This window comes from Drosophila subpulchrella, chromosome 2L, assembly GCF_014743375.2.
Source record: "Drosophila subpulchrella strain 33 F10 #4 breed RU33 chromosome 2L, RU_Dsub_v1.1 Primary Assembly, whole genome shotgun sequence".
Lineage (NCBI taxonomy): Eukaryota > Metazoa > Arthropoda > Insecta > Diptera > Drosophilidae > Drosophila > Drosophila subpulchrella.
In genome coordinates this window covers 17,485,647-17,510,584 of record NC_050610.1, presented here as the reverse complement: position 1 = coordinate 17,510,584, position 24,938 = coordinate 17,485,647, and the positions used below count along the sequence as shown (strand labels likewise).

The 24,938-nt window shown below is 45.3% G+C and overlaps 5 protein-coding genes across 12 annotated transcripts in view; 3 read left to right on the top strand and 2 right to left on the bottom strand.

The window, feature by feature from the left end:
* Positions 1–118: 118 nt before the first annotated feature.
* LOC119546333 (probable G-protein coupled receptor Mth-like 7) lies at positions 119–1,792 on the bottom strand. Its single transcript, XM_037852533.1, has 7 exons — positions 1,430–1,792; positions 1,230–1,359; positions 991–1,167; positions 677–928; positions 444–612; positions 193–387; positions 119–137 (listed from the first exon to the last, which is right to left on the bottom strand). The coding sequence occupies exons 1-7, from the start codon at positions 1,790–1,792 to the stop codon at positions 119–121; spliced, it is 1,305 nt and encodes a 434-aa protein (XP_037708461.1).
* A 467-nt stretch (positions 1,793–2,259) lies between these two features.
* LOC119546342 (transmembrane protein KIAA1109 homolog) overlaps positions 2,260–24,938 on the bottom strand; it is a 30,265-nt gene continuing 7,586 nt past the window's right edge. Inside the window, exons 5-24 of one of the 7 annotated variants that reach the window (XM_037852549.1) lie at positions 24,374–24,917; positions 24,030–24,310; positions 23,844–23,964; positions 23,274–23,369; positions 22,009–22,589; positions 16,287–16,623; positions 15,024–16,220; positions 14,756–14,920; positions 14,443–14,695; positions 13,780–13,888; positions 13,563–13,678; positions 12,843–13,498; positions 12,648–12,780; positions 11,724–12,585; positions 11,045–11,660; positions 7,599–8,567; positions 3,897–7,533; positions 3,631–3,831; positions 3,430–3,560; positions 2,260–3,367 (exon numbers count right to left, since the gene is read on the bottom strand). In XM_037852549.1, the coding sequence (XP_037708477.1) occupies positions 2,675–3,367; positions 3,430–3,560; positions 3,631–3,831; positions 3,897–7,533; positions 7,599–8,567; positions 11,045–11,660; positions 11,724–12,585; positions 12,648–12,780; positions 12,843–13,498; positions 13,563–13,678; positions 13,780–13,888; positions 14,443–14,695; positions 14,756–14,920; positions 15,024–16,220; positions 16,287–16,623; positions 22,009–22,589; positions 23,274–23,369; positions 23,844–23,964; positions 24,030–24,310; positions 24,374–24,917 (11,698 nt within the window). In that variant the 3' untranslated portion in view covers positions 2,260–2,674. Of the gene's footprint in view, positions 3,368–3,429; positions 3,561–3,630; positions 3,832–3,896; positions 7,534–7,598; positions 8,568–11,044; positions 11,661–11,723; positions 12,586–12,647; positions 12,781–12,842; positions 13,499–13,562; positions 13,679–13,779; positions 13,889–14,442; positions 14,696–14,755; positions 14,921–15,011; positions 16,221–16,286; positions 16,624–22,008; positions 22,590–23,273; positions 23,370–23,843; positions 23,965–24,029; positions 24,311–24,373; positions 24,918–24,938 lie in introns of all 7 variants that reach the window. The other 6 variants (XM_037852544.1, XM_037852547.1, XM_037852546.1 and 3 more) reach the window with 6 other exon arrangements.
* Positions 8,749–10,996, top strand: LOC119546344 (xaa-Pro aminopeptidase ApepP). The gene is made up of 2 exons (XM_037852554.1): positions 8,749–8,890; positions 9,009–10,996. Exon 2 carries the CDS (start codon positions 9,040–9,042, stop codon positions 10,879–10,881), a length of 1,842 nt encoding a protein of 613 aa, XP_037708482.1. The 5' UTR covers positions 8,749–8,890; positions 9,009–9,039; the 3' UTR covers positions 10,882–10,996.
* Positions 17,261–18,961, top strand: LOC119546345 (nucleolar protein 12). The gene is made up of 3 exons (XM_037852555.1): positions 17,261–17,757; positions 17,824–18,207; positions 18,264–18,961. The coding sequence occupies exons 1-3, from the start codon at positions 17,298–17,300 to the stop codon at positions 18,770–18,772; spliced, it is 1,353 nt and encodes a 450-aa protein (XP_037708483.1). The 5' UTR covers positions 17,261–17,297; the 3' UTR covers positions 18,773–18,961.
* LOC119546343 lies at positions 19,093–21,886 on the top strand. Of its 2 annotated transcripts, none has more exons than XM_037852552.1 (5): positions 19,093–19,201; positions 19,254–19,452; positions 19,511–21,323; positions 21,386–21,623; positions 21,677–21,886. In XM_037852552.1, the coding sequence occupies exons 1-5, from the start codon at positions 19,136–19,138 to the stop codon at positions 21,800–21,802; spliced, it is 2,442 nt and encodes an 813-aa protein (XP_037708480.1). In that variant the 5' UTR covers positions 19,093–19,135; the 3' UTR covers positions 21,803–21,886. The 2 variants fall into 2 exon arrangements, with proteins under 2 accessions (XP_037708480.1, XP_037708481.1); XM_037852553.1 differs by having other exon boundaries at positions 21,687–21,823.

The following is a 24,938-nucleotide window of genomic DNA, read 5'->3' as shown; positions in this document are numbered from 1 at the left end:
TAAAGTATGCGTAATATGCAAAGAATATAAACTATAACAATACAAAATATATTTTTTAAAAATAAGTAAATCAATAAAAATGTTTTATACCATTAGGACTTACGTCGGAATTATCCTCCTAACGTGTTCCCCGAATTCTGCAAGGACAGGTAAAAGTAACTCAAAAATACGGCAATACCATGGTGAGCTTACCTATCCATTAGCAACCTAAAAGTGCTACGCTTTACAACAAGTAGTATAAATATTATAATTCCAAATCCAAAGTGGATGTAATTAACTAGCGAAATCAGAGGATTTGAGAAACCTCGTAGCTTCGTGAAGAAGGAAAGGAAATTCAGCATCCAGGAAACTCCCATCAGGGCAGAGAGTCGTATAAACATTGCGTATCTGTGGTCAGTTATTTCGTTACATGATAATCAAGTTCCAAATTAAATAAGACTTACGTCTGACTATCGAAATTTAAGCAGGTTGTCATCGGCCGTTGTTTAAACTTCTTCAGTTCACTTTTCACTTTCCAAATGGGAATGGCCGTCAAGATAAACATAACCACATTGAATATGCCGAGGATCATCAATGGCCCGAAATAGTAGATCCAGGAATACCAAGTCCCAACTGTAAACGAAAAAAGGAGATTGAAATAAATGTCAGCCTAAAAATCAGTCCAATTAAAACATACTTCTCAAGTAGCATGCTGAATAACCAACTAGGGGCAACCAATTCCAATTATGGAGATCCCTTCCCCAAACGTTATCCATCAAAACGATGACTCCAGTCGCGAAGGCAGATGTTCCCCAAACAAAGACGTTGTAGGTAAGGAAGCTATAACGAGGATTTTTCGCATGGAGCGACCTGTTCTCTTTCCATAAATGATAACTAATGAAGCAGACCCACATACTATAAGCTATTCTAAACAAGTAAGTAACATAACCTGCGAAGGTACAGCAAATATTATAATCTTACCATCATCCGAACAGATTTTAATCTACTAACCTGCTGCTAGGCACATATTTATTAGCATGCTATAGTAATCCAGTGTCCTGATTAAGTTCACTATAAACATGCAGCACAAGCTGCCAATAAGACACTTGCCTATCACATTTCGTAGCTTCTTTATGTAAAGATATACGGCGATTGTAAGAACATTACATACCATTGCCACCATCATGACTGGAAGTACAGCATTGTAAATAAATGGAAATAGGTGATATTTTTAAGGTGAACATCCTTACTCTCAAAGGTCGCTGGTAAATACATATCCAAGCAGTTATGTTTAACAATCCAAATTGACTTTGGGAAGTCCAAATTAAACTGATAGGGATAGAGGCAGTACTCCTTTCTTAATAAGCTCAAGTTTAATGACTGCAGAAATAAGTTTCCGTCCTAAAAAAAATCTCTTTAAATTGATTTACAACGCAATGGAATGACGAACCTGATACAATGTGTACTCATCTTCCCTGATCAACTCGTCGCATTCCTGAAACTCTCTCCTTATTACGGTCATATCATTAAGATTGTACCGTGCCGATACCATCGATCCGTCTTTTGGGGTTAGCTTCAGATAGGGATTGACAAGAGCGATATTCTCCTTCAGACCATCGTAACACTCGCCGTTGGCCAATATATTTTTACGGGGGCAGCAGATCGTGACGCAGGGTCTTAGTTTGCACACACAGGCTCTTAAATGCCTTTTTGCAGACTCCTTACTTCCGTCGAGCATCTCGATGTAGTCGTATTCTCCAGTTAGGTTGGCAGGAATCAGGAGATCATCATATTTATACGAATTGTTTTGCATTTTAATACGTGATATATCTACAGTATCATAGTAATTGCAATTTGGTACTAGCGCCCTGGATTTTGGCAGACTCACGAGAACAAAAATTGTTATGAACAACTCTAGCAGCATTTTATAACTCGACTGATTACCAATTCTACTTTTCAAAGACTTATCAATGTTTTATTTCAGTTTTTTTAAGCCTAAACAGCAGAGAATGGGATAAAAGTACTACAAATATGAAATAAAAAACCTTAACGTTCCACTCACACACAGATGAACTTTCTTATCGTATACTTTTGCTGGATCGTGAATATATTTAAGTTGATGAAATAATATAATGCATTTCTGAATTTCTAGAATTTCGATTTGGGTCGGTGGTCACTTTTCTCATTTTTATAAATTCCCATGTTGTCAATAAATTGTATTTCATTTTTGGTACGCATTTCCGAAAGTTTATTTGCTTTACTTATCTATAGACTTACACGTTTTTTATTGTTTTTATATATAATAATGTATATTCAATTAGGGCTACTTATAGTTTAAACACATTTGCTTTGCTCATTGTTGCATAGTAAATCCTAGAATAACAAAACCATGTAATAATAGTTACAAAGCGCCAAAATTGAGCAAATTACACGAAGCACTTGACTTTACACCTATAAAAAGAGTATACAGATATGCTTAAAAAGTAGGGAAACGAGAGCAAACCATTTACATTGTATAAGAAGCTGCCTACTGGCCAAATAATACCGCGAGTTTTAATTTTAAAGCATGCTAGGTCAACCTGGGTAATAAATAATAAAAAACTTTACACGGGTGAAAAATCTATACAGCGCTACTTAAACTAAATCGAAGGACTTTGGGTAATTGTCAGTTGTCATAGATGTTTTTCTGCCATGGCTAATTCGTTGGTGGTCGATGGTTCTGCTGTTGCTGCTTGCCACTTCCACTTCCACTGGCCCCACCATCCCGCTCAACTTTGTTCTCGCGCACCATCAACAGTAGTTGCAGCATCATCAGGGCCTGCACCTTGTCCAGCGGATCCATAAATCCGCGCTGCAGCCACTTGGGTATGGTAGTTCGGGCGTGGCTGAAGCCCAGTTTGTTTAGGATATAGTCAACGCCATATGGCTCAATGGACTTTCCCGCCCACGAGAGTAGGCGCACTGTGGGCTCCAAGTGCCAAGTCTGACACTCAAAGTGCCGCCAGTCGCGCACAAACGATTCGAGATCAAAGGTGGGCGCAGCGCCCTCCTGTTGCGGCTGCTTGCCATCAGTTGCGTCGCTGGAGGCGCCTGTCGAAGGTCCAGCAGCTGCCGTTCCGGGCGACAAGGTGGTGGCTGTTGATGTGGCTGTCGACGTGTTCGTTGTCGCTGCTCCCGACGTATTGGCAGCAGTGTTCGCTAGGCTTGTGTGGCTGCCCTGCAACGGTTCCAGACTGCTCTTGCTGGCGCTCATCTGCTTGCCCTGGGCAGTCAGGTTCGTGTTGGAGGCGCCCTTCTTCTCCTTGAGTATCTCGTCGGTCAGATATGGCTTCAGGTTGGCCTTCTGCGAGAGATTGGGCGAGGCTGCCCTCGCCGACTGAGCTCCAATCTAAAGTGGAGCATAAAAATATAAGTTAAAATTCACAATCAAACAGCACTATCAATACTTACCACCTTCTCCTTTTCAGTCACATAGGAGGTGATGAGATCGTGCAGGAAGAAGAATGCGTCCGCATCGACGGTCACAAAGATGTGGTCATCGAACTCGGTGATGAAGCTGCACAAGACTTCTGGTTTGGTCTCTGCAATTAAATGAAAAAAAAATCGTTGAGTATCTTTATATTTTACGATAATAGAATGATTAGAGCTTACCACTTGGCTCTGGTGTGGTTGGTCCCTGTTTGTGCTCAGTCTTGAAATGCAGCTGCAGGCTGGGCAGGGCAAAGATGACCTCGCGGTTGTGGTTGTGCTCCTGCGCCTTGGCCGCGCTGCTGCTCCCAGAGGCCCGTGTTCGTTCTATAGAATTTGAGGCGATCTCCCGTTCGCATTCCAGCATGGGGAAGCGATCCACAGCTGTGTGTGGGGAAAAACACAAGGTTTATTTCATATTTTCTAAACAAAAGTTGCAATAAACTCACCATCAATCTCACTGTTAGCAAAGGCATAGTGGAACCACTCATTAAGCGTCTTGAACTGAGGCGGGAAAATTATGTTCCTGGTGATGCGACTGACGATGGCCATAGAATGGTTCTGCTGTTGCTGCACCTCTGTCGTCTGTCCCAAAGAAGAGGTGAGTGTCTGGGTGACCAGCACTTCGTCTTCGCTCTGCCGCGCCTCCGTGGCAAAGTTGATGGATGGGGATCTCAAGCTGAACAGAGCCCACGACTTCGACTTAAAGTTAATGCCGTGGAAGCAGGCCAAGGAGATGTTCTGCCCTCGGAGCTCGACAGTGCCACCCAGCACATTACCATGGCGTGGCAAACGGGTCACTAGGGAAGGCACCACCAGACCCACGGCCTGCGCCAGTGGCTTCTGCCAATGGCGGTGATGACGTGCGTCTGTATTTTCGCCAATCAAACCCTGAATTTGAACAGGTGCAACAAGCTCTCCGTTTGCCAGCTTCTTTTTCAGCTGCTGCCGCCTCTTGATACTGGCAGTACGATCCTGCAAGCGTGGCTCCAGACTGGAGAACACCCTCTTGGAGGACTTAAACTGCTGCGTAAAGAACTCCTCTAGTTTGAAGTACATCTTGAGCAGATCTGCGGTTGTGGACTTGCTTATCATGATCTGCAGTTGATCCCAGCTAAGATCACCATGGATAAAGATCAGTGCTCTGGGTTGATCCTTGCCATGGGACGGAGCTGCTGCCGCCTGTGAGGCAGTGCGCCATTCATCCTTCATGGCAGCAGAGAAGCTACTAATCCGGGTCATCAACACAGATGTTCCCATGTAGTCTAGTCTTAGCTCCAGGGCCATAAAACTCAGTCCCATGGTGTGGTAGGGCTCCATGCCGGCCTCCTCCTTGATGTGGAATCGTTTGTTAATCTTGTTCACCTCAAAGCTGCCACCCACTATACCACCCTTGGCATCTAGGGCTGATCCTCCTAAATAGATGCCGGCATACATGTTCTTGTAGCCAGTGCTGCCGATGGAGAGGCGTCCATCTGATTGAAAGTCTTTCGTGAGCCATACAACATTGCCACACACATTACCAATGTTCATTTGCACATTCAGTTTGGTGAAGTTAACTGCAAATATAACCAGCGTTTCCCAGGCCGTGATTTGATTCTTTTCAGAGGGGGGAGTTCCGGACGATTCGGCGCTAGACGACTTGCCCAGGTTTTTCAGTTGCCTTACAGCTCCAAAGTGTCCAAGTTGCTGCTGTTGCGACGGTTGACCATCAAAGTCTAGGCGCATTTTATCCTTGGCCCTACCGGCGTCTTCACTGGGCGTTGGTGTTGCAGGTGGGCAACCAGTGGGGGTTTCTGCTCCATTTCCTTGTTGTTGTTGTTGCTGCTGTTGCACACTAAGATCGCCCAGGAAGAGCCTTCGCACAATCCTCCTGCGATACCAAGCCTTGGGAAAGGCTAGAATCTCCGTCAATCTCCTCATATCGTATTTAAAACTGGCACTTCCAATATCCACAATGGTAGAGAATCGTATGACGGCTCGTGATTGATCAAGTGATCTCTTGGAACTGGGCAGCGGTTCAATGTACACCTTTCTGCAGCGCGTGATGTGGAACTTGACAAACTCAACATTGATACTCAACGAATCCTTCCTCTCACTGTCGCTCAGAGGTGAAAACTGTGTCTCCTTGGAAGTCTTTTTGCCACCATACGGGTGGAAGATGAACACATTAAAGTCGGCCAGGCAGCCGGTGACACTCAGTCCACCCGTGGGCAACTGCTGCTCTGGATGGGCATGATTTCCTGGCTGTGCTGGGTTCTCCTCGTCACTGCTTCGCTTCGAACTGAATACGATATCCAAACTGGGCAGCTGGAGCATACATTCCACTCTTGAAACTGGCAGACAACTAAATCTGAAGGTAGAAGGTTGCATATGGAAGTAAACTATAACATCCACCGGAAATGAAGCATAAGTCACATAGTTGGCAGGCAGTATGTCCAGATTAACGGCTGTGTTGTGGGATGGAGTTGGTGGAACACTACTGGATTGTCGAGCAGGAATCGGCTCTAAAGTCTGTTCTAGGAATTCCAGAATATGAGGTGATATGATAGTTTCCTCTGGGATACTTTGTAGGGTCATCCAGGCGCACAAAGTAGCTCGCTTGCTGCCCATTCGGCGACCCTGTGGCACCTGATCTCCAGTTAATTGCTCCGCCAAGGTTTTTGATTGGTAGTGAAGCTTTACATCTAATCCTGGGATGTGGAAGATGGTGAGATCGGCCAGCAACGCGTTGGCATTATACCGTAGCTTGCTCTTGTCCCTCTGTCTTCTCGAAGGAGTTGGACTGCCCCAATCGTTTCCTATGCTCCTTTCCCGCTTATGTGATTTTACACTCGAAGCAGGTACTCCTCCTGCTGCTGCTCCTGACCCACCCGCGTATCCTTGGGCTCGCTCCTCTCCAGTATCCTTCGTATGCAGCACGCACTTTCCAGAGTTTACCAGTACCTTAATGTCCAGCTCAAAGTCGATGTTAGGCTCCGGTTGTTTCTGACCGTGACCATGCTTGCGTCGCATCTCCACGGATGTACCGTCAACATCTATCTCACTGGGCGTAATGTCACCTCGCCAATCAAGCTCATTGTCAGCCGTCTCCGTATCCGTGTCTGCATTGGGTAGTGAAGTCTGTCGCATGGCCTCCGTAAAGGTCACTCTCCCTAGAGCATTATTTCCTCCCCCAGTATGTTTTAGGGAAGCACTGCGGGAGTGACAGGATGCCGGTGTGCTCTGCAGGCTAGATATCTCATCATTGGATGCAATAGTGTCCAGTCTTCTGCCTGCATAGCTTCCATTGTCCATGGTCTGGGGAACACCTACACCGACTACCGACGATCCCGCTCCAATGTACGAATGCGAACGACCGTAGTTCTTCAGAGACCTTCGCAGTGAAGGTCTCTTCCACTTCTGGATCATATCTCTGCGGAAATACTTGTAACAAATGGCTTGCAGCTCCTGCAGTCGCCTCTCCTCATGGGCCACTGTATTATGTGAGGCTCCCAGAGTGCGTAGATCGTTGATGATCTTTAGCTGTTCGGCCATTTCCTTCTCCATCATAAACGAACGCTTCTTAGAATCAATTGTGGGATCGAAAACAAACGATGGCAAGTTATCGAAGTCCCCTCTTCTTCGCACAAAAGTATCTCTGCAGCTCTGATCTCCTTCATCGCTGTCGGGTGATTCCATTTGAGTCTCATCCTCCTCGAAGCCCGTGAGCATGGTAAGAGTGTGACCCAATGAACTGAGCTGTTTGCCAATATTGACATCCAGATGGATGTCTACACCCTCCATTTGCCATTTCACATTCAGCAGCCACTTGGCGTTCTCGCCCTTCTTGGCAGCTGTGGTGCGGGAACAGACCTCGAAGGTTCCCTCGGACACAACGCACACGTTCATGATTGGCTCTGCACTGTTGGGTTTCCAGTCATCCAGATTGGTTTCAAAGTCATCGGCAAAGCGCAGGCACAATCCCTGAAACTTGCCCTTGGACACCAAGGCTCCCGAGTTGCAGGCCGAGATTATTGTGTTCTCTAGCGTGATCACCACAGCGCCCTTGGCATCAAAGTCTTGATAGGACCGGGAGCCGAATGTCTGCAAAAAAAAATATATTTTTTATTTAGAAAGCGAATAAAACATTAGCCAAGTTGGTTGCTTACCGTGGTGTTGACCTGTTTCAGAGGTAGGCAGATACCCATGTCCTCCACCGTGAGTTGAAGGAAGAGCGTGGACAAATTGGAGCCGGCTATCTGGCCAAAGGCCACGCGATCGAACACCTGTGGGTTCTGCAGATTCTGGTTCTGATGCTGCCCCGAGTACTGACCGAACTGGCTGTGCTGGGTGTGTTCATTGCAGAGATTCGCACGCTTTTCCGCCCAATACTCGTAGGCATTCTTGTAGTTGAGCCACACGAGGATGGCCTTGTCCACGGCAATGGGCTGGACATAAACCAGTGGTCTCTTGAGGGTTAGCAGAATCAACTCCTTATCCTCGTTGAGCAGTTCGTCTTGGAAGGCATTCCTCAAATTGATGGTGGTGTGGAAGAAGGCGTACTGCTGGAACTCGGGCTCGGCCTCGTCAAAAATCACATTACGTATGATCTGTCCCAGGGATAGATTGAAATCGATGTGAGCCTTGAAGAAGAGCTTGCGGTTGCTCATGTCCCCCAGGTTCTTGACTCGATTCGAGAGTTGCAGCTCGAGGATTCCGGTTTCAAAACGAACCGCCGAAGAGCAAGGCGTGGTGGCCGTCAATTGGATGCGCTTCATCGAAATGTTAATGGAGAAAAGGATACGCTTTAGCGAGGACTCTTGGACTGCTCCAGAGTTATCGCCACTCTCCTCAGTCCACAGGGGAACGGGCTTCTCGCCGCCGTAGACCTTTTGCAGCACCTCGTTGATTTCCCGCATAAAGACCTTCTGTACGAAGACCAAATGGTTTAGGAGATCGGTGGTCAGACAACGCTCGAACTCCCCGATCTCGGCACTGGCATTCACGTAGCCACCTTGGCGAAGGACAATGCCTTCGACGGTTTCAGTGTGATCCTGGCGGTGATCTGGAATATATTCTGCCAGAACGTGAACAGGTGGCAGGCCAATGCATGCCTCCGATGGCAGGTTCATCTCGTTCTGCAAAGGAAACACACAAGTTTTAATGTTGCTATTTAAATATTATTTTTTAGGCACTAACTAAAATAAGAACGTAACTAATGTCTCAGAAATGATTTTAAATTTAGCGCCCTAGTTAAAAATGTCTCAGCTTTTAGTGTTACCGTTTTCATAAAAAGAAAAAAAATACTAAACCCGAATAAGCTTTATGACCTAATATGCAGCATTTTTGAACTGCCATAAATTACTAAATTTAATGTGTCATTGCAAAAAAATTAAAAACAAGCAGCGGTTGTAAAATAAATCGCACCCTGTAATTTAAACAATAGTTTGACAGTCGTTGAGTGAGTGACACTTATATTTTCTCGATTATTTATGTGTTTATGGGATAAAGAACCCGATTACGTTTGATAATCTTATCGTCCTAAGTTGATTAGATTTTCTGTGTTTTTTCCCCTTTAGCTACACATTTTGCTGCCATTGAGGAACCACGATGAAGAGGAGCACCACCGAAATTCTGGCCAAGCTAAGGCAGCTGATGCTGCGGGCCCAAGGGGGCGACTCCAGCGGCATTTCGGCGTACATAGTGCCCTCGGACGACGCCCACCAGTCGGAGTACCAGTGCCAACACGACGAGCGGCGCTCCTTTGTCAGTGGATTTGATGGATCCGCTGGCACAGCGGTGATTACAACAGATACCGCCCTGCTCTGGACCGACGGGCGGTACTATCAGCAGGCGGAGAAGCAACTGGACGCCAATTGGGTGCTGATGCGAGATGGTCTAACCACCACGCCCTCGATTGGCGCCTGGCTGGCCAAGAATCTGCCCAAGGGCAGCTTTGTGGGCGTGGATCCCCGCCTGCTATCGTTCCGTGTGTGGAAACCCATCGAAACGGAGCTTATCTCGGCGGAGTGCCAACTGGTGCCCATTGAAAACAACCTCATCGATGAGGTCTGGGGTCCGGATCAGCCCCCGCAGACTTCCAACAAGATTATCCCCCTGAAACTGGAGTATTCCGGCGTGCCAATAGCCAAGAAGTGGGAAGTGGTGCGCAACCAATTGAAGGATAAGAATGTGGACGCCCTGGTGGTCAGTGCCCTCGATGAAATCGCTTGGTTCTTGAACCTTCGCGGATCAGACATTGACTTTAACCCCGTTTTCTTTTCGTACTTGATTGTCACCCACGATGAACTACTGCTCTTTGTGGACTCTGGCAAATTACCCACCGATTTTGCCCAGCATCAAACAGAGAACAATGTACAGATCAGCGTTTTGCCCTACGCCTCAATTGGTTTGGAAATCAGCAAGATTGTGTCGACCAAGGAGTCAAAGATATGGATTGCCCCGACCAGCAGCTACTACCTAACTGCTTTGATACCCAAGTCACGTAGAATTCAGGAGGTAACGCCCATCTGTGTGCTAAAGTCCATCAAAAACGAAGTCGAGGTCAAGGGCTTCGTCAACAGTCACATTCGCGATGGAGTGGCTCTTTGTCAGTATTTTGCCTGGCTAGAAGATCAAGTTAAAAAGGGTGTGGATGTCGATGAAATATCTGGCTCCGATAAGCTGGAGTCCTTCCGGGCTATGAAGGATAAGTATATGGGCCTCAGTTTCACCACAATCAGTGCTTCGGGACCCAATGGCTCTGTTATTCATTATCACCCAAGGGAGGAAACCAACAGAAAGATAAACGACAAGGAGATTTATCTGTGCGATTCGGGAGCTCAATATTTGGATGGCACCACGGATGTGACGAGGACTCTGCACTTTGGTGAACCCACCGAATTCCAGAAGGAAGCCTACACACGCGTTTTGAAGGGACAACTTAGCTTCGGCGCCACCGTATTCCCGGCTAAGGTCAAGGGCCAAGTTTTGGACACTCTAGCGAGGAAGGCCCTATGGGACGTTGGCTTGGATTACGGCCACGGCACCGGTCATGGAGTGGGTCACTTTTTGAATGTCCACGAAGGTCCCATGGGTGTGGGAATTCGTCTGATGCCCGACGATCCTGGTCTCCAGGCGAACATGTTCATCTCCAATGAGCCTGGCTTCTACCAGGATGGAGAGTTTGGAATCCGTGTCGAGGACATTGTGCAGATTGTACCCGGCCAAGTGGCACACAATTTCGCCAAACGTGGCGCCCTGACTTTTAAAACTATCACCATGTGCCCAAAGCAAACTAAAATGATCAAAAAGGAACTTCTTTCCGATGTGGAAGTAAAGCTACTCAACAGCTATCATCAGGAAGTTTGGGAAACTCTTTCCCCAATCTTGTCTCGTGAAGGTGACGAGTTCACTTTGTCATGGCTTAAGAAGGAAGTTCAGCCAATTTAATAGCATTTTAACAGCTTTTTCGTTATTCATATCTATTATTCTGTCACATACTCTTCTCAAGACTAAACTATTAAAAATGCTTTTATAGATCTTTAAAAAAAACGAATTATACAAATGCACCCCATTAAATGATTTTTTTGCAAAAAATACGTTTTAAACTCACCTGAATCTTCGTATTAAAGCTTAGCGTGTGCGTGGGCAGATCAATGACAAACTTCGCCCTTTGGCCGGTTACTCCCATCGAGCTTACATGATTCATGCGGTACTGGGCCTGTAGCGAGGGAAGTAGAGCAGCATTGATGGACAGACTCTGCAACAGCACGTTGAACTGCATGACCAGAGGCTGGAGCAATCCGTTCTGGTGCTGAGCTGTTGCCGTCCTCGACTGTGCCATGTGAGCTGCCCGACGAGCTGCCTGTTGTGGTTGCTGATGGGCTCCCGCTCCGCCAGAAACAGTCCGCTCCCGCATCTCACTGGCCACTCCTGTGCCACTGCTAGCACCTCCAGAGTTGCGGGCATGGAACGGCGACTCTGGCTCCTCGGCCGTATGCGTCCGTAGTGTGGACCGACCGGAATTACGTTTCACACGCAACTCCTGGAGCGTGGACGACAACTGCTTAGAGCTTCGGGTCATCATTCCATGCAGGGCCACTGGATGTTGCGGAATGTCTATGTTTACAGCTCCAATCGACAGCAGGCCGCTGTTCTTATCCTTTCCCCGCTTCGATAAGCTCGAATACAGAGTCTGGCTTTTGCCTACGGTCACCTTCACCACGGTTCTGAAAAGAATACGAACAAGTTATAACATATCTATTATAAACAAAGAGTAAAATAGTACTTACTGTTGACTGGGAGCCACTCCCTCAAGCAATACAATCATGGCCCGTCCCACTTGTCCAGTAAGAGAGCACTCCAAGGAGACAGGACGAGCCTTCTTTCTCCAGGTAGCCGTGCTGTTGAGAGTGGTAATCTCCGACTCTAGCTTCAGACCGGAAAGCGTGGCCAGCAGACGAGTTTTGTGGATCTTGGCCACCCCGAAGACAATCAGACGCGTTCGCTCCTGGGAGGGCGCATCTACCAGCAGCATCTCTCGGTGCTGCGGCAGAGGTGTTGGAGCACTGGCCAAGTCATCCTCATCGTGGGCGAAACCTACGGGCTTGCTCTTATGCTCGTTCAACGAGCTCCTTTGAACCACAGTCTTGGTCTCCGGCATTGTTCCGTATAACTCCAATAGGTGGTAGATGGTCTTCCAGCAGTTAGGTGTCTCCAACATAGGAGCCATCGTTGGCATTCCCGCTTTGGTCAGAGTGTTCTGGTAGTCCCCACTGACGCTGGTGGCACAGGCCCCATTAAGCGAAGCCTTTGACTCCGTAGTCATTTTGAGGATATTCTGTTCGTGAATCGACATTGTCGGGCTATCCCTTAGGGGCGATGAACTGGACTCATTCAGATTCGTGTAGCCCAGCTTGCCCTTCACGGATTTCCCGGTGGAGCGAAGCTTCTGGGCGAAACTCTGGGGCCTGTTCTTCGCATTTGGAGACGGTGTGAGTTGGATAATGGGAGCCAAGCCACCTGGACGAGGTCTTGCCAGCATGGTGGGCATCGTTTCGTTGAACTTGTCGTAGCGTTCATCCGAATAGCTCTCTCCATGGCCAAAGCGTTCTGATAGCGAGTTAAACGGCAGGATGTCGGTGGGTTCCGAAGCTGCAATACAGAAAATGTAGTTTAGTTTTTAGATTTATAATTGCAGTATATAAGATTCCTACCCAAACTACACTCATCTTTGGTGTGACTCTTTTTGCTCAGCTCAGGCTGGTCGTGGAACTCGTTCTGGGCATCCTTAACGTTTTGGTACATATTGCAGATCTGATGGAGCAGTCTCAACAGCGGCATATTAACCTGAATTGTAAAATAGTTTAAGCTTTCTTAATTGTATGTTGCCTATTAAGATTTTCACTTACCTGCTGCGATATGAATCTCACATTGAGGCTGAAATTGATCACAGTGCTGGTGTGCTTCTTCAGCTGGCGACGCGACATATAAATGACATTCTGGCGTGCCTGATCCACCATGCCATCAGACATTTTCAGAACTTCCAACTCCACACCCACTCGCTCGCATAGGAACAAAGGAGTGTCCATCATTATGGAGGCCCTGCCGCCGTTTGATTTCTTGTTCAGCTTAGATGGTTTCTGGGATGAGTTCTTTTTATCACCAGCCTCGCTGACCACAATGTCCACCCGTATGGAATCAAAAGTGCCGATCAGGGACAAATTGGTGCCAAAGTTTTCCAGGGAAGATATGTCAGCATTGGAAAACTTGTTGATCATTTGCTGCGGCATCACTCCTAAGCAAGTCAGCAGTGGTTCAAAGATTAGATGAGCATCCAGCAGCTTAATCGAATCCTGCATGATGCCACTGCGAGTTTGTCCTCCATGTCCATGCAGTTTTGGCGGAGCCGGGCGTGCGTTTTCCTTCTCGGTGAAGTGCTTTTTCTTGTTATCCTGCTGCTTGGCCATCCAGAAGTACAAATCCTCCTTGTGGTTCTCGGCACCAAGCCAGAATTTGTTCACCGAGTTTGTGGAACTCAATGAGCCTTCCTGCAAAGCGCCGTATTCTGAGGAGGAAGAACATCAAATAACCAACCGTCGCGAAGAATTTGTAAATCCAAGTATACAAACCGAATTCCGGAACCTGCTTCTCCACCAGCCCAGAAATAATGGGCAGCATCTGAATGCTGGAACGAGATGAATTGCCATGTGAATAATTCGAGGCTTTGCTGTGCACTTTATTTAGGCTGATGTACACGGATGGTTTTCGGAAAAAAGAACAGATCACAAGCAGGACATTAATGAGGTGAAATGATGTAATGTAAGCAAGCAAAAATGTAAGACTTACCCGCGACGAGGATGGTGTATGTTTGGCGAAGTGGAAGTAGATCGCTGGGAGGCGGTTCCGTGGTTTCCAGCCTCATGACCATAAGGTACTCCTCCGTACTGATTGTTTTCTATAGAGGAAAGGCAGTAGACAAACGTAAGAAAAGGAAGATTATGAATATAGGTCAAGCACTCTTCAAGAAAGCACTCTTCTTGGGAAGTTGTACACTGAACGAAGAAGCTTTAAGGATTCGGAAGCAGAAGTACGATTAGAAGCTCCCTACATACTATTCTTCGCTTAGTGTACAACATACTTATTTTAAAATTTAGTTCCATAGATATAGATATAGTAATAGCCAGAAAGGATAGAAGAGTTGTATTGGTCTGTAGTATAATGCAAACGCAAAGCATCAAACAATATGAGGTGGTGAACACTCAAAGCGGTGGATTACATTTGTGTGGTAAGAGTATTTACAGTAGAGGAAAAGAAAGGAAATATAGGGTAGATCAAAGCAACATACACACGCAGACACAATCTTTTATCTTGGTTAACAAACGATCAACAAGTGCATCAAACAGGAAGGGGAAATATAGAAAGAGTCTATAACTATACATATAACTAGGTTAAAAGGAGATAACCACCCGCCACAGGCGGCGGGCAGGAGAGCGTTAATCAAAAAAATACCAATGTGAGTTCGATGATGCTGTGTTTGCCCAAGTAATAAAGCATTCTCACTCTCTTCCGGATTCTCGCCGACGCCTGCAAAGGCGCCCATTTCAACATCACCTTCGCACTCATCGTTCTCCGCCTCCTCCTCGTTCTGCGGGAACGAAAAGGTCACGTTGATGGGTCGGGCCAGCTTGTTCTTGTACTGGTGCTCAAACAGAATGGGATTGTAAAGGGTGTTCTTCCACTGTCGACTCAGCACAATGATGCCCTGTTAGAGAGAAGTAAATATTAATATTCATAGCAAGTAAATTGAAGGGTAGTAACCAACCTGTCGCAGAGTGTTCAGATGTGGAACATCGTGTTGCTTAAAGATCGACTCAATCCTCTGAACACCCTCGTCCAGGACCAACTTCTGCATAATGTAGCACAGCTGGCAACTGGGATCCTCCTGCAGCGTCTTCGACAGCAGCGTGTAGTTATTGGCGTAGCGACTCTGCAGGGATATTAAATTATATACTTTAGTATACCATCTTTAAATGATCAGGGGTCTACAAAACGGATCATAGTATAAAAAACCTTTATACCTCTTTTGTTACCTTCTTGATTTTGGGGTTTCTCTGGATTTTCTCGTTATCCATGGCCTCAGCCATAAGACAAGCAGCCACTGCCGTCTGCCTCGTGTGGAGAGCCTTCATTAGGGAAACGATCTTGATAGCCAGTCGATTGCTGGGATTCATCCATGCCGTGATTGCCGGTGAGGCAGTGCTCAGAAGATTCCAGTCCAGTCGCGTCAGATCGATCTTACGAGTAATAGGCACGCACGGTGGAGCGGCAAAGTTAAACCAAACCGCTTTCAGTTCAATCACACAAGAAGAAGTCTTATCCGTTTCCTTGACATTGGACCTAACCTTGTCGTAGGTATCCTTGGAGTTGGTTGCCGCAGTAGGTTTTTGAGCTCCTGGCGGTGCGTTCGATGTACTGTGTCCCTTCTCCACATCTTCATCTGGTGGTTTGGGTGTGGATTTTCTTTGTTCAGCTGCAGAGGAGCTGTCTCCCGCAATATTGCTGTCTGAAGCTGGTTGAAACTTCTCCTTGGGAGTTTTGGGAGTCGGAGGCTTTTTAGTTATCAGTCTCCAGGCAGCTTCAGCCTTTGAAGTAGCTCCGCCATCTCCGGAAGCTGTTGCTCCGTCTCCTTGGCCCACCAGGTCATTTAGATTAAAGCCGCCGCCGGAAGTTCCTCCAGCTGCACCAGCTCCTGCCATTTCTGCTAGCTCCTCCTTGCTGTTCTCGGACTTTTCGAAATGCGAACGCTTTACTATCTTCACACCCACTCCCTCCAAGCCACACTCGAACATAATGTAGCCAATGCTTTCGATGCCCGTGCTTTCTGGCATTTTAAGGCATTCAAACAGCACTTTGCTCTTGTGTTCTGGAATGGCGGTGACGATGATGGGTGAGTCCTGAGTGCAGGATTGGCCCTCGGTCTTCAGGCGTCGCAGCTGAGCATGGGCTCTTCCAATATCCAGTGTGATGACCAGCTCCTCCAACTGCTTTTCGGATGTCTCGATAAGGATGGGCTCTCCTTGGACATTGTCGGGTCGCGTCTGCGATGAGAGATGTGCCAAGAGGGCGCGAGTGCCCTTCATGATGCCACCCTTTTTATTACTACTGCCCGACTGGACCGTTTGCTGGATATACACGTTATGCATGGAGGCGCGCGTCGTCTTACCCAGGTGGAACTTTGTGGAAATGCCCTCCATGTAGAAGGTCAGCAGTGAGACGCAGCTCAGGTCCTGTTTACAATTATATACATGGTTATAATTTTCCAATTTAAAAACAATTTTCCTTAATATACTTACTTGCACGTTATCCAACGCTGCCACTGAGATAATCTCCTCGACAATGGAGGACTGCAGCATGGTGATGCTGACCTTGGGCAGCACAATCAGTCCCTGAGTCTTGGTCGAGATACTCTCCTCGTAGACATCACTGAGGAAAGAGTCCCCGGGTCCCTGGAGGTGCCTCTCAGTTGTGGAACGTTTGGAGTTGGAGTGCACCTGGGACCAATAGCTCAGACTCTGGTCCCGCTTCAGGATGTTGTCGTTGTTCACCTTGGCAATGCAGGAAGTGTGGATAAAGTTCACCACCGAGAGCAAATGCATCGACTGGATAGTTGGGACGGCGGCCTCCACCATTCTGGGAGTTGAGAAAAAAAAACAATTGAATAATTACAACTTTTATTACTATTTACTTATAAATATTTTATTTTAGAATTTAATATATGTTTTAAAATATATTTGATGTATATATATATTAATTATTTACATAAATAAATAAAAAATATAAGTGTTTGTATGTTTTAATGGTTAAATCAGAATCACTGTGTCCTATTTTGAATAACCCAAAAAAGGACCAATCTCATTGAGATAGAAGATAGACAAGCTGAAATACAGACTTTCTTGGAATTCTTGAACAAAACCATCTAACTTGACTTAGGCTTTTCATAAAAAATGTTTAAAAATTTAAAACAAATCAACTTGATTATTAGTTGCTTTAAACTAAAATGACCATACTATGTTCGTTTTTTAAGTTCATACTTTAAGTTACTTTAATATAAATAAATAAATAACGTATCTTTTAACAGCTGAAGCTAAGTTGTTCTGGTGAATTTAACATTTAACTGGCGGTTAGCATTAGCCAGTACCCACTCCTAACGTAGCGAAGACACCCTCCCACCTCACATTCAAGCGTGGCCGTTTGTAATGTTTTTGGTATATTTGATTAAGTATGGTATATAAAAAATATTATTCCAACACGTGTAAGAAAAAAAAAAACATATTATCGATATCAGGCGGAGCTACTTGTGCAAAATGAAAACACCAAAGGCCAAAGAATTAAAAAAAGATGAATTAAAGCCGATTAAAAAAGAGCCCGGCGTGGCGGAGGAGGGCAAAGTGGGCAAGAAATCAAAAACCAAGCCCAATAAGAAGGCGATCAAAGTGCCCAAGGAGGAGGTAAAGGCCGCTGTCCAGGAGAGTCCCAAGAAGCTATCGTCGAAGGACCTGGCCAAGATCGAGAAAAAGAAGGCGAAGAAACAGGCCCAAAAGCTGAAGAAGCAGCAAAATAAACAGGTCGCCAAGGATATCAAAAAGGAACCGGAAGCATCGGTGAAAGTTGAAGGAAAAGTTATCAAGAAGGAACCGGAATCATCTGCCAAAGTTCAAGGAAAGGCTATCAAGAAGGAGAAAGGTGGAGCCAAGACTACGACTGCCTCACCTAAGCCCAAGGATAAGGTGACCAAGAAGGCCAAGGCCAATAACAAGAAAGAAGGTAACATTAAGCCCATTCACTAACCCAATCATTACTAGAATTAATCCCTTATTTTGTTTCCCGCAGATGGTATCAAGCGGGAACGTAAGCCTGAGGATGAAGCGGCCACCGTGTTTGTGGGCAATCTGCCCATCAACACCAAGCGTGTCCAGCTGATTAAGCTCTTCCAGCCATATGGTACGACCCAATCCATTAGGCTGCGCACCGCCGGTGGCAAGCAGCTCTTTAAGCACAAGCAGCGCAAAGCAGCCGGTTCCCTTAATGCCTATGTGGTGTTTGCGAATCCGGAGATTGCCCAGCAGGCGCTCGCTCTAAACGGCACACTCTTCAAGGAGAACCACCTGCGAGTCACTCCAGCGGCTAAGGCGGAAAGCTATGGCCAGGGAAAGGATGACCAGCCAAACGATAAGGATGCCAAGCGCACCATTTTCGTGGGCAGCCTCAAATACTGTAAGCAAAGAAACAAGGAGTTGTTTTAACTTAATATATAAAATCTATTCAACCAGCTGCCAACGAGGAGAAGCTGCGCGAGATCTTCTCCAGCTGCGGCGAGATTGACTACATTCGCTGCCTTCAGGAGGGCGACAAGGGTTGCAAGGGCGTGGCCTACGTCTGCTTCCAGAAACCAGATGCCGTGGGCCTTGCTCTGGAGCTAAATCAGACCCTTCTGGACGACAGGCCCATCAACGTGGAGCGCTATCAGGTCAAGAAACTAGGTGCCAAACAAGTGCGCGACGCTGCCGCCGCCTCCGCTGCATCCAGCACACCCTCAAAGACCAAAGCAAAAAAACAAAACTCGGCGGGTGCTAAGAAGCGACTGGACAAAAAGAAGGGCAAGGAGAACGGTACGGCGGCAAAGGAAACCAAGGGAGCAGCAACTGGGGGTCAGAAGAAGAAGTCCGAGTACCGAGGCGTGAAAGTCGACGGGATCAAGAAGGCCAAGAAACCCAAAAAGAAGACGAACGACCAACAGACGGCGCTGGCCAAAAAAATAGCACCGAAACAGAAGAGTTAATATCTAGCTTAGGTGTAAGGTTACAAGTAAGTTGCAATCCAATCGCAGAAAATCCATTCGATTTTGTGTTACGAAGTTGACCACCGGATCAGTTCCTGCAAAGGATATCCTATGATTATGTTGACAATGTAATCGTTGAAAGATTACTCAATACAAATAAATTGCGGATTTTTTAAAATTGTTTTTAAACTAATTGTATTATTCGGGCTTATATTAATTTTGGCGGGAAGGAGTTATCTTTGGTTGGAAAAAGCGTAAGACAAAACCATATGTGGTTTGTCCCCCGGCCAGTCATTGCCAAAAATCTTAGAAGGTTTTGAAATAACGCTCAAATCTACAAACATATATTTTTATGGAAATAAAATGTTTCTGCTTGGGATCTTCTTACTTTGCAGTGTTAATCCCTTATTACTTAAGGCTTTTCCTGTGGTAAGTAAATGGTGGATGGCCTTTTCCCCGAAATAAGCTATTGATTCTCCAGGAATCCAAGGTAAATTCCAAAGAGCCCAGCGACCTGACTGCTCACTTGTTCGATCCAGCCGACTATCCCGATTTAACAAATGGCCTCACTGACGCCGAGGTTCAGGAAAGCCTTCAAGATCTCTCTCTGGATGATCTCAACTCCTTGGATAAGCTGCTCGATGAGCACATCGGTCGAGATGTAGAAGCCGACTCAGACGGTGAGTAATAAATCCAGATGATCTTCCATTGTCACCGGCAGAAACCTTTCAAAGCAAGCGAGTCGAAGAACCCAGGTTAGACAAGCGAAGGCCGCCGAACGCAAGCAGGATCTCCGCTCCGTGAATTCACCCCTCGACGATGGCTGCCGGGATGAGGAGGATTCCGAAGATGCTAAGCCTAATCTGTGCTCCAAGCGACCTACCTGCCCGACCACCAAACGCTGTACAAAGAAAACCACATGCATGCCGAAAACCACTCGAACGTGCGCCACTAGACCGGTTAACGAGAACTGCAAGTCAAAATCGGGTGGCTATATGGATGATGATATGGTTAATGACACTACCAAATGCCCAAAGCCCAAGAACAAAAAGTGCAAGAAACCCAAAGATGACTTTGAATGCGAGGCGGATGATTTCCTGTGCCACGCCAGCAGGCGATCCAGAGAAAAGCAGAGCAGGAGCAATCTTCAAGAAGAGCAAGTGAATGCTCCAGCCGAATATGTTCCGGGGAAAGAGTTAACTGGGTTAGAACAGCTGAATGAGGAGATGCCAGCAATGAATGATCAAGGAGAACCATTGGATGAAACCTTCAATTTTGAGGACACTAACTTGGAGCAATCATCACATGTAGATCAATCCAGCTCCGAGTTTGAGCCCAAGGTTAACATAGGACAAGGAAAGCAGGTCAATTTGAAACAAGAACATCAGTCTGACTTGGAGAAAGATAATCAGATCAATTCAGAACAGAAACATCAATCTAATTTGAAGAAGGATTATGAAATTAACTTGGAAGACCCGAAACTAGATGGTAACACACATTTAAAGCATGAAAGTATTTATGGAGCTGACCTGGAAGAGACAAAACTAGATAGTCACACAAATTTTAAGCAAGAATCTAATTATGGGGCTAACCTGGAAGAGACGAAACTAGATAGTAACACAAATTTAAAGCAAGAAAGTAATTATGAGGTTAACTTGGAAGACACGAAACTGGATAGTAACACAAATTTAAAGCAAGAAAGCAATTATGAGATTAACTTGAAAGACACCAAACTGGATAGTAACACAAATTTAAAGCAAGAAAACAATTATGAGGTTAACTTGGAAGACACGAAACTGTATAGTAATACAAATTTAAAGCAAGAAAGTAACTACGGGGATAACCTTAAAGAGATAAATCTAGATAGTCACTCAAATTTAAAGCAGGAAAGTCAAGCCAAATTGAATCACGAATATGGGGAAAATGTAGAACTAGATAATCACAGAAACTCGGAGCAGGCAAACATAGTAAATTTAAAACAGGAAGATCAGGCCAACTTTGATCAGGATTATTTGGCTGATTTTGAGCGAGAACATCCCGCTAACTTAGAGCTAAGAAATCCGGTCAATGTAAGGCGATCGAATCAGATAAATGTAGACCAGGAACAACCACAAAATAAAATGGATTTTGAAAATCCTGATCATTTTGAGCAGGAACATCCGGCTAACTTGGATTCGGAAAATCAGTATAATTATGATCAGGAATATCAGTTAGGCTCGGGAAATAAACATCAGGCAAACTTTGATGATGGACATCAAGCTAATTTGCATCAAAAAGAACAGCAGTTAAATCAGGACCAGAAAATATCACATATAGAGGGAGTAGATCAGGCCGAAATTGAACCAGTGGCAGAACCATCTCCTCTAGATCCATATGAACGCCATAGGCTTGCCAGGATTGCCCATCGCAAGAGAGAACAAGCTGAAGCGGAGAAAGCAAATGAGGAGTCAATTCACAATGTAGAAGATAAAAATCGGAAAATTGGCAAAGATGAGCCGATGCCACTGAATGCTGATCTCAACAAGCAGGAACCTTTTTTTGATAGCGACAGGTAAATCTATATTTGGCTTTCTTAATTTCCATAAAATATTTTTTAACTATTTCCTCCAACAGTTTTATTGCTAGCAATGCCCGCGATCCCCCACGCTATTTGATTCAAATGCAAAACGACTGCATCCGAAGTGAGGACGATCGTGTCGAACGTCGATTGCGTGAGGATCGGAGCCAAAGCGAAACGTTGAACCTGGAGAAACTTGCTGAGGAGCAGCCCAGACCCGTGGAGGATTCAAATTTCGAGTACGAATATAAACGGAGCAAGCGAGAGAATAAAGAAACTGATGATGATCCCGAGGTGAGTGGGTAACTCCATATCTCCTCATCGAATATATATTTGTATGCCATTAGAACTCCAAAGAAACGTACATAAAAAAGCTGATGGACTCTTTTCCGCGGGACCAGGGTGGTCAGATAAATGCCAATGCGGCGCTGAGCTGTTCCAATCTCGCCCATTTGCGCATTAAGCGAAGTTGAGTTATATTTTGTTTTGTCACAAAGCCTGATTAATGTCTTTGTATATTTTATAAGCACCCATAAATTGATAATTCAGAAATTCGAGAAATGCGCATTAATTCTTGATTCATGACTATATAAAAAAGGCCCTGATAAAAACTGGTTTTCTAAGTATATGAGTAGCAAATGGGTTTTTCCCTTTTCTTAAAAATGCTATCATCACTCACCGTTGTAATCCCTCCAGCAGGAGCGGGGTAAGAAACACATTTAGTTGTCCTTTTAGCCGGGCCACCACCGATGTACACGCTGCTCCTCCCTCCGCCTGCAGACTCATGAACTCGCCATCATCAAAACCGTTGGTGGTCTTGTCCGATTCCTCCTCCTTCAGCAGAACACTGGGATCCCAGGGATGCGACTTGGGTCCACCCAGAAATGTGGCCGAACTGTTGCTGCCAGTGGCGTTCTCGTATCGAGGAACTACTTTAATCTCCCGCCAACACGAATAGAGATCAAAGTGGGGCAGCATCTTACTACCAATATAGGTCAGGCCACCGTCTTCGTTCTCGGAGAAAAGAGGCGTGGAGAACACATCTGGGCTGAGGGGAAAGGAGCATCCATTCCAGTTGAAGCACTTCACCTGCGACAGATGATTTAGGTAGCTGGCCATCAGCAAAGGTGAGTCGATAATTGGCCGGTTGACCTGCTGGTGCAGATTAACCAGAGCCACATCCTCCTGTGACGACATGGCCGATATGAAGGAGTTGGAAGACAATGATGGGGTGCCAGATGATGAGCCACGAGAATCAGCCTGTAGAATGGATAGGAAACTATCATGTTAGAATGAATTGCTATATGGCATGGCAATATTTAGTTTTCGGCTTCTACAACTATATAGCCAGATCAAAGGGCACAAGCAGAAAATCGTGAGAAACGTTTATGTTTAAGTGCAGCAAAGATATAGGCCTGTTTTAGTCCTCTTAATTTAAAGATCTAAAAAATATGTTAAGAAAATGAATTTTAACACTTTTTAACTGTTCCTATTAAACATTCTAAGACGTACTCGTAATTATCAAAGAAACAATATCATTTAACAGCCAATTTAAATAGAAAAACTAAATCTAAACTTTAAATTTATAATATTTAGAGACAGTTTTTATAATGCATTTATGATAAAAACGAAAACAAAATAATCGAATAAGTTTTCCGATCTTGAAACCTGTGTCTACCCTCGATGTCCAAAATTAAAACTTTAACTTAACTGGAAAACAAAAACCTCCACATGCACTTATATTCAAAATCCATGCATTTGTAGATCGCCGAACCATATATCAAAAATGTAGAGAATTTCAGTAAAGTACCAAAGTAAGAAATATCTACGGGTACATTAAGATTGTTCAGAATAGACTAGCATACAAATTTTGGTTTAGTTGCGCTACTTGTTACTTAGAAGAGGTTGGTTGGTTGTTTGTTGTTGGTACTAAGAACTACTCACATCATGAACAAAATGTCGGTACTCAGGTCGTGATGAGATATTTGTTATTTTTCTTATTGGTGTGGCAAGACCGTGAATGCGTCTCGCGTCTTCGTTCTGGATGAGTTTTGATTTAGGTTTCGGTTTTTATATCGATTTGGTTAGTTCATTGATTGATTTTTGTTTTCGATTTAAGATGAGTCGAGTTTGAGGAAAGGAATAGATTTTAGGTGTGGTTTACAGTTTACAAAATTAGAAACGGTCTCTTAAAGTATTTCTTATTTCTTTCAATTTAACCGGACATTGAGAGATCGTTGCTTACGAGTTATTTATAGTATACATATTGTAAATGGAATTATGTTAAAAGCATGCATTGACAGAGACTCGAATCGAAAAGTTTTCGAAATGGGTTCTTGTTGCCACCTAATACTTGGGTGATATTGGATTTAATGAGAAACAGAGTGAAATATAAACTTGGCTTTAAAGCAGCAAAGCTAGAACCGCTTGGTGTAAATAAATCTCTGAGTAAATCGACCTAACATGGTAGTATACAAATTCAAAGTGTTTGCGTATTGGATTTTTCAGCTTTACCAGTTCTGTAGTGCTCTGCGGGCGTTTTGGAAGTGTTTTGTTGCCATCGGGAGCATGGATCTCCAGATCGCTGCGATATGTGGGCAAAGTGTGGCTTCCGTTATCGTTTTGGGCTCCAATGCTAATTATGAAGATATAATATTTAGTAAAATAATTTGGTATACTAAATAATCGTTATATACTAACCTTAAGTCCGATGAGAATCGCTTCTTTCCAGACAGCACCACTGAACCACTGTTTGCACTATTACGCTGCTTCATGGATCCCCGCTGCGACAATACATTGGATATGTCTTCTTCGGCGGAAAAGAACATCTCCGAAGGATTCTCCGATGTCAGCGATATTGTGCGCTGCACCTCACGGGGTAGGTGATCTCCTCCCAGTCCCTGAACGTGTAGTGCAATATCCGCAATCTCGAATTCCAAGGGATGCGAATGAGGTGCCGAGTGTGACATCTCGTCCGGTATCTGGAGAGGAACAAGAAAAATTCAATATCTAATCTGATTGGTGTCAACAAAGTTTCAACTCACTTCATGCTCATCATCCAGGACATCACCTGTAAGTCTAGAGTCGGAAATGCTCGTTTTGGGCGGTGACACCCGCAGCCTGTTCGAATCCGAGCCGCGTCGATGAGCAGTTCCTGTGTCGGCTGCAGACGCTTCGTGCTGGAGCTGTAGCTTCTTGGAGGGACTATCCAGCAGGCGGGCGTAGGGTACCTCAACGGATGTCTGCCTTGTGCAGGGGTACCGCTTGCTCCTCCTTTCCAAGGTATTCGGCGATCCAATGCTCTCCCGGGATTTGTTTCGACAATTGGGCTCTGGCTTCTCCACTCCGGTTGTGCCACTCGCCCCGATCTTAAACTTAGTGCCATCGGGCAGAGAGCAAAGGTCAGTCTTCTTTAGACTTCCGTTCCGCTGATCTCCAGCTGGCCGATACAGGCGGCCCTTGCCATTAAAGTCGGCTGTATCGTACAGGGAAACGCAGTGTAGACTGTACGGCGGGGTGTGAAAGACAAGTTGACCCTGGTGGAGAATGCTCTCGCCGAAACCATAGTCCTTGTTATTGTTGATAATGCTGAAATCAGGATAACATTTT

Bases quoted from the DNA above. Each gene is read 5' to 3' on its own strand.
- LOC119546333 (XM_037852533.1), bottom strand. From the start codon at position 1,792: ATGCAAAACAATTCGTATAAATATGATGATCTCCTGATTCCTGCCAAC. The intron at 929-990 runs GTTAGTAGATTA...GTACCTTCGCAG, and splicing joins AAATATGTGCCTAGCAGCAG to GTTATGTTACTTACTTGTTT. The intron at 388-443 runs GTAAGTCTTATT...AACTGACCACAG, and splicing joins TTAAATTTCGATAGTCAGAC to ATACGCAATGTTTATACGAC.
- LOC119546344 (XM_037852554.1), top strand. From the start codon at position 9,040: ATGAAGAGGAGCACCACCGAAATTCTGGCCAAGCTAAGGCAGCTGATG.
- LOC119546345 (XM_037852555.1), top strand. From the start codon at position 17,298: ATGAAAACACCAAAGGCCAAAGAATTAAAAAAAGATGAATTAAAGCCG. The intron at 17,758-17,823 runs GTAACATTAAGC...TGTTTCCCGCAG, and splicing joins GGCCAATAACAAGAAAGAAG to ATGGTATCAAGCGGGAACGT. The intron at 18,208-18,263 runs GTAAGCAAAGAA...CTATTCAACCAG, and splicing joins CGTGGGCAGCCTCAAATACT to CTGCCAACGAGGAGAAGCTG.
- LOC119546343 (XM_037852552.1), top strand. From the start codon at position 19,136: ATGTTTCTGCTTGGGATCTTCTTACTTTGCAGTGTTAATCCCTTATTA. The intron at 19,453-19,510 runs GTGAGTAATAAA...TTTCAAAGCAAG, and splicing joins TGTAGAAGCCGACTCAGACG to CGAGTCGAAGAACCCAGGTT. The intron at 21,324-21,385 runs GTAAATCTATAT...TTCCTCCAACAG, and splicing joins CCTTTTTTTGATAGCGACAG to TTTTATTGCTAGCAATGCCC.